We start from the raw sequence: 7713 nt of genomic DNA, 5'->3' as shown, positions 1-7713 counted from the left end.
TCCAAATCATATAGACATGGAAATCTTATTTTTGCCTAATTAATTTTGGGGCAACTTTCTGATAGCTTCGCAACTCAACAAGTATAAGCGATATTGTTACACCGGTTTCAGTGTTGCTATCAGAATGGTTAACTACATAAATTCTTCTAATCTGATTTAATTTCATCCATAACAAAAATACTTTCTCGCGCCAAATCCCCCTTAACTAACCTTAACAGATAAAAGCAATGCGCAGACAACAGTTCAGCTTAGGAAAATCGTTTATTTAGTGTACTGGCCAGACGCGTTTCACTGCGCTTTGGGAAAAAACAGCTTCTTTGGTGATTCTCGCCGTTCATACAGCAGAAACGCTAAAAGTACCCTGTACAGGGGATGCCACGTGAAGTAAAAAACGTAAAACATCCAGTATACCAACCAACCAACAAAATCAGCTCTTCGGAGAAAACTTTGGTTTGAGCAAATGCCCTGATACGTATCAACTCGCAACAAAACAGTAAACAGCAGTAACGTAAAAGAAGTTAAAAATTGCACAATTAGGCTCGGCGGAAGCTAATAAAACAGCAGCACTCCGAGAAAGGAAACAGAACTGCACGACACTAAACATTAAAACGAACGGCAAGCAAACTGGTTACAAAACGTTTTGCAGTCCTTTCACCTACAAAAAGCTCGAGAGGCCGCCATTAAGTCGGAATACGGATTCCCTGCTGCCCACAAGCATTTTTTTCCTCTTTTGCCGGTCAGTCCCAGCGCAAAACGGTGGCCCACAGAAAGATCGACACGTTTCACTGCTTAAAAGTAGTAAATGGCAACAAATCAATAAATACTTCTCGCACATGAGCAATAAACGCAGACAACGCCAGCATTTCCGGACCAAACATAGGACACAGATAGTGGTCCAATTCGCGCGTATTCTCTCTCGATAAGAAAGGAAATGTTTTTAAAAACACTCTGACTGTTTGGTGGAAAACAAAGGGATAACAGTGCTTGACGTTGCACTTCAAATTCACTTAAAAGTGGCATTGTCACAGTGCTTTGTGAACTCCAGAAGCGGCAAGTGTTGAACAACAAGTTGCAAACAAAGTTCACTCTTTCACATCACGTTGTAAGCGCTCACACTCAATCACTCTCACCCGACAAGGCACAGCGGAGTTCAGCGTTGGAGCACAAAGTTCGGCACTCGGCAAGGGGTCCACTTGCCAAATGGGGTAAGGGGAAGAATACAGGTACACATCAAAACGTATGGCACTACACATTACACACAAGCTGCGATTGCTGGGACATGAGCGTGTGTACAAAAAGGATTGCACAAATACGTTATGTACAACAAGGACGACGATCCTTCTATGCAGTCTTTATGGGCAACGCCCACAAAACGCAATGCCCGGGTGGAAACCCTTCAGTGGGGGAAGGCCGCGCAGACCTACAACATGACTAATAGACATCACCAACTGCCGCCATGCTACGGGTACAGGGCCCTTTTTTTGGACCTCACAACGTGTACTGAATTTGGAAGCTGAAACAAGGCGAGATTGGGCCGCGGCGCCAGGAATATGCGGTTGGGCTTACGTTTGCATCGTCAACCTGTAATGCAAACCAAACGGTCTGAAAATACTAGAGTTCTTTTCCTACGTTTAGATGAACTTGTTTCGAAAGTTTAAAAAATGGAAAAACCTTCTCAGCTGTAATTCTGACACCTCAGGGGAAGTAACCACACCCGAATATGGCATTAATGGCATAGTTCGAAAAAATGGATTACAAAAGAAAAATCAAGGCAGGCTACCAGAAAAAGCTAGCCTTTATAGCGCAATTTGCATTTTCAATCTGACGTTGAAAAGGTAGCCCTCAGCATACAAGACTGCCAGTCGATAGACTTAATACGCAAAAATATTTCTACCGTACTCGTCTACCGTACTTGACTTCACGTGAAAATGAAAAAAATCCAGGACAGTCAACACAGGGCATATACTGCAATATCTGTTGCAGAAAAGGCATCGACTACTTTCCTGTGCATAGCGCGAATACAATAACTTGAGCCATTCTAAAAAACCAAACATGACAAGCACGGCAATTGTTTAAGCCAAACACACTGCGTACGATAAAATGTAACCATAGTGGCAGCATGAAAGGATCTTTCCTGCAAAGTAACATGAATTGCACAGTGTAAAATGGGCTCAGTACATCACTGAATGTTTGAACAGTAACTAAATTAGTCTGACTGTGGTGCACGATGGCCTTCGAAAGCACATCAACTAAAAGTCCAATGGCGGGCGACTATGCCAAACTGGCTCTTTGGTATTTTGCACTTTGCGTTTACCGGTTACCTTCCATGCCTTCGAAAATGAAATGTTTTTTGTTTTCAAGAAAAGCTACAGTGACGGTCAGTGGCTATGCATGGTCGTGGTGCGATACCTGGCTAAAAAGGCAGAAAACATACAAAACGCACATGCTGTGCTACTTGAAATGACTACAAAAATCTGGCCACCTAAACCCAGACAAATCAAATGCCTCGCCGTCAGTTGTATCAAAAAGCTCAAGCTGTGTGGAAACAAACAAGTTAGCTTTGCCGAGATCAAAGCTTAGAGGCGAGAAAACGAATAAAAATTTACCATTTTTTGAGAGGCTTGATTCGCGCGCAGATTTAAGGTTGGAAGTGCGGTTTTATAAAAGAATAAAACCCCGACACAAAAACTAAAAGAATCAGCCCAGAGTAGTTGGGTTGCAACGACTCTCACAGTGTACACGTTGCCAGAATGCGAAACAATGAACAGCATGAACCAGAGTTACTGGATATAGACAGTTGCGAAACTCCCCATAGGCCCCATGTATCGAAAGCCGGTCTTCGGTTGCCCCCCTGCGCCGGGGCAAGCACGGGGCAAGTTGACTAGCCTGTCGTCTGTCGGCAGGACGTTGAAGCAGTACTCAAGTGCTTGCGGCTGCTGCCGTAAGTCATAAAAAGAAAAGCCGCAAAAACACAAGTAAATTTTACGTAATTATTGTGTTTTAATTTAAAAAGCAATCTTTATTTTACAGAAGAATTTTGAATAATAATAGTTTAGCGAAGTTCCGTTTTCATCTCCTAGGTGCCGCGCGCGTCGACTTGCCCCTCGGCTTCCACGGAGTGGGGGGGCTAGCGCCGCCCGGATTCTGAAGCGGAGTTTCGCAACTGTCTATATTGAGTAACTCTGGCATGAACCTGTCTGGAAAAATGTGGAAACTCCCCTGGAGTGCCAAAAATGTGTCGCGCACAACTGAACGATTTTTAAGACTAGATTTGTTTCTCCTCAGAGCGATGCAAAAAACCAAAAACTGAACTGTGGGTCTTCTTGTAAAGATAGTGTACAGACCTGTAGATAAGGGATTGACGTTGTTGCACAGAACTGGGGAAAAATGGCACGAGATAAGCTGTTGGCTGACAAGAATCGCTTCAACACGCTGATAAAAGAAAAAAAAAACGCTACAAGCACTTTGGCATAAAACACAGTGCAGCCTGCCCAACAAATGGTGTCATCCAATTTTCACTGGCAAAACGGTGCCAAAAAGACAACAAGTGCAAAAACACGGTAACAAGACAACGAAAGACGTCTGACACCAAGTAGATGCAAGGACAATTAAATATGATTGTAAAATGCAACAACGTTTTCCACGTATGGCGGCACCGAGGGGAAAATAGATATTCTTTGGATGGTTGCAATGGCATATAGACTAGGTTATTAAGGCAAGGTCACCCAGGGGGGATATAATGGCGCATTCTGAGCTAACGAAAGCAGAAACGAAGAAAGAAGTCTCCAACACAGAAGTAAACGAAATTCCAAACACAGAATGTCAAATTCACCTTTGTCTACGTACAATGCCACGAAGCTGTTGATGGGACTCAACCCCAGAGACTAAAAACACGATGTAAACAAGCCACGACACGACTTCAAAAACAGGAACAGGATTACGAACTTCCACTAAGCACCGCAACACGCGTGTTGGGCCTTAAAAGGATGCGAAAGGTATCAATCAACTGAACAAAAGGCACACATGTGCCTTACTAGCTTTTTTTTTTTTGTCTTTGGCTAACAGAACTAAATAATACTTTAAACATATTGGGCTGCATAATGCATAAAAGCAAAGCTGATTCACCAGCTGCTAGAAGTCTCTTTGGAGCTTTTTCAAGGAGGGAAAAAAGTTGACAAAGCTGACAGTTCGGCAGGAAACAAATAAAAAAGAATTTCGGTCACCTCACACCGAACTTTGACATCACTAATGAACAGGTGTCGTAGTGTCGTACCACGGGCTGAAAAAATACCTCTTCACGCGTCAAAGTGGTCACCTTGTCTGACTTGCAACATGAAAGGTGGCAGCTCTTACAAACGCCTTGTGTCCCACACTCTCCAATTTTGCTGGTACGAAAAAAAGGTCGCACAAACATTCAGGTGGCCAAGGAACAGTTTGGCAAAAAAAAAAAGAACCTCCTTCCAGAATGTCTTACAAAACGACTAGCTTATTTACAGTATACACAATGGGCGACCACAGACGTCGCCCAGTTCAAAATACATGACAGCTGCCAAAAAACAAAAGAAATACAGATCCGTGAGCGGGGTTGCAATCCAAAGGTGGTGGTGCATTGCCCAACAGTTCTTTGAAGTAGATTCGACAACGCTAAAACTGGGTGCTTTCTTTGGCAGAAGTAATAGCCGCGCCTCTCTATGGCTAGCCTGTTTGGGTCACGAGGACACACCCGACAGAATGCACGCAGACGTCAAGCCCACACGACGACAAGCTGACCTCTTGTGTTATGGAAGTGCAGGTCGTTTCTCATCTCAGGGTAAATCGGCATTACCTGGCAGTCATTTAAGCCCTGCCACTTCAAACTTTATTTTACAAGAGCCTGCCATGACTAGCGAAGTTTTCGACAGCAACTAGAACTTGGCAGGAGGACAATACAGAGGAGAATGCCTTGTACTGAATCTCCCAATTTCACCCAGTTTACCGAGCCCCATATCTCACAACCGTCGTGGGTCAATTGTGGGGGAATGCAAGCTCCAGCACAAACCACTGCTGTGGCCGAGTTTTGCATGGAGAAGCCATGACAAATAACATTGGTGGGCAGACTGGTGGGCGGGTCGACCGATAAACACTCGTCTCGCATTTCCCAGGTCTTTGATTTGGCTTTGCCGATAGACTGCGCCAGTCTGCAGGGCGAGCCTTTAAATTTGACAATCCGCCGCTTTGGTGTGGGCTTGTTTCTTCTTTCGTGCTTTTTTTCCCACAAACATGAAGTCATACCAACTCGTCCAAGCAAGCAGCCACTCTTACAAGCCTGTTCTAATTTCGCGGTCTAACGAAGTTCCCACACTGCTCCCTGCTTTAGCAGCAGATGTGGCGCACAAGCGCCGAACAGACTTTCCTCGCGGAACAGTGGGCACTTTCGATCAAACTTTCATAAAGAGCACTCATCTGTTCTGGGACAAAAAAAAAGAAACAGTCGAGATTCAACTACAAACAGAAGCTTGCACCTGCCACCAATCTGACCAACCCTTGACAGGTCAACATCTCCTTCCTCGTAGAGACTACGTGAAATGTGGCAGCCAAATCGTCCCAACCCAGGGGGTGGTGTTGTGTTTTTTGCCTGGACACGGACTGAGTGTTTCCTCGGAAGATGGCCCATCTCAGTTTTAAATTCCTACCAATCTCGGGTGCTTCCGATTGCCAGCTGCTCTGGATAAGCGCAGCCACGCCAAATCGAAAAGGCCTGTCCGAGCAGGTACTGAGCACGACGCACGTTTGCAACAACAGACTGCCATGGCGCTGCTGAAGGCTCCGATGAGACGACGGCGGCCGACCAGACAGCTCCCCCACGGAGGACGAAAGCGTGGGGAAGGGAGAACGAAGAGGGAAGAAAGGGTCGACGACGACTGAGGGGAGGGAGGCGTCGCAGCAGCCCCCGCAGTGGCGTGGTGCTACCTGTGCACCGTGGAGACAGAGCCGCTCTTGAGGCAGAGATGGTGGTCCCGGACGTCGCCCCAGCCCCCGTTTCCCTTGGGCGGCTTCAGGTTGCGCTGCACACCGCGCTTGACCTGCATCGGCCCACAAAAGAAGGGCAGGTTTCTCCCAGAACGGGGGAAGGGACTGGGAAGTGCTGAAGCTAGATGTACGTCGTTAAAGGGGCCGTGAACACAAAATACAAGTTTGCTTCATTAGAAAGGCTGCTTTGTCCTGATTGCAACAACACCAATTCCATCGAAAACTTCTAACAAATGACGGAGATATTAAGGAAAACGTGTGAAGCAGTGGCAACTTCCGAGCCACCTTTCGGGGATTCCTCTGTGGCATCGCAGAATCTTGTCAGTGCGATTGGCGGCCGAAACCATCGCTAAGACACATGACTGGACGATTGAGGAGCTTTTTTTCGAAACGAGTCAAATCCAGCCGAGAAACAAGCAAAAATTTGTGACCGAACCTGAATGCAACGCTATCAAAGCTATTATACAACATGTTCAGCATGTTAGCTAGGGGAAGTTAGCTTTGACAGCGTTGCATTTAGGCCCGTTAATGCAATTTTCACTTGTTTCTGAATTTCTGTTCGGGTGGATTCGACTCATTTCAGAAAAAAAAGCTTCTCCATTGTAGTGGGGCCTCTAGTTTCGTTTTATCGTATAGCTTGAATGCTAACATGGAGTTAAACTCAAAACAGTGTTCTTAGTGCTGGCCCATATGACATCACTCCTGCCCATGTCATGCGACTGTAGCATGAAATTTGAAACGTTTTGCAATAATTTTTGCATTTTTTTTTTCGGTGTAAAAACTTCTTTCGTGGCTGGAATGTGGGGCTCAGTGAGATACCAAAGGCTAGTTCTTTCAAATTAAACCAAGATGTACCGTAAAAACCCGCGTATAGTACAAGGTTTTTTTTCCAAATTTTACTATGTAAAATTTGTGTCTCGTATTATATGTGCATCCCAAAGTTTTCGGCGGTTTTCATAAATCCGCCGAAAACTTTGGGATCCACATATAATACGAGGCACAAATTTTACATAGTAAAATTTGGAAAAAAAACCTCGTACTATACGCGGGTTTTTACGGTATTTTAACACAAAAGTGTTTTATGTTGGGATCCACCAACATCTGACTGACGTCATATCCGTCACGAAAATGACATCGCCAGAAAAAGTTCCATTGACACGGCGGTGCCAGGATTTGAGCCGGGAACTCCGTCGCCACAACAGCAGGTGCCATGTGCTTCACCAAAAGCGCTGTGAATGAGCTGAAGCACAGACGGCTGCCAATAACATCCTCCATTTAGATGGTGCTGCCATCCAAGAGAGATGAAGTGAAGTAGTGCATCACGATGCTAATGAGCGCCAACAGTTGGTGCCAGCTGAGCTCATCACAACGCAACCGGTCTGCCGTACCCTCCAAGGAGCAGGGACGCAGTGGTCGCACATTTGCCAAGGCGATGCGCCACCAGGTCATCGCTCGCCAAGCACACCCACAAGACAGCCCCGCAAATCATGCTCTTTCGCCGCAGCAGACTGCGAGTTCACCAAACGGTTCACTGGCAACCCATTCGGTTTCATTCGCATGGTTTGCGAGCACGCGTGTTTCATTTGGGTTTCCGCAGTGCTCCGGTGCGTGCAATCCAGTGCCTAATGTTGATGCATCTGACGGTGCCACACCGACAAAGTATATATAGTTATGTGCAAGTTCATATCGATGCAGAATAAACAT

General features: G+C 45.7%; 1 protein-coding gene across 3 annotated transcripts in view; it reads right to left on the bottom strand.

The window, feature by feature from the left end:
- Window positions 1-242: 242 nt before the first annotated feature.
- The window catches only part of LOC144149119 (alpha-1,6-mannosyl-glycoprotein 2-beta-N-acetylglucosaminyltransferase-like), a 41941-nt gene continuing 34470 nt past the window's right edge, over window positions 243-7713 (bottom strand). For all 3 annotated transcript variants that reach the window (XM_077680657.1, XM_077680658.1, XM_077680659.1), the window contains exon 11: window positions 243-6062. In XM_077680657.1, coding sequence (XP_077536783.1) covers window positions 5946-6062 — 117 coding nt within the window. In that variant the 3' untranslated portion in view covers window positions 243-5945. The remainder of the gene's footprint in view (window positions 6063-7713) is intronic.

Source organism: Haemaphysalis longicornis, unplaced genomic scaffold (assembly GCF_048455015.1).
Source record: "Haemaphysalis longicornis isolate Haplotype H1 unplaced genomic scaffold, Haemaphysalis longicornis Haplotype H1 scaffold_8, whole genome shotgun sequence".
Taxonomy (NCBI): Eukaryota; Metazoa; Arthropoda; class Arachnida; order Ixodida; family Ixodidae; genus Haemaphysalis; species Haemaphysalis longicornis.
The sequence above is the reverse complement of the archived record's forward strand: the minus strand, read 5'-3'. Positions and strand labels throughout refer to the sequence as shown.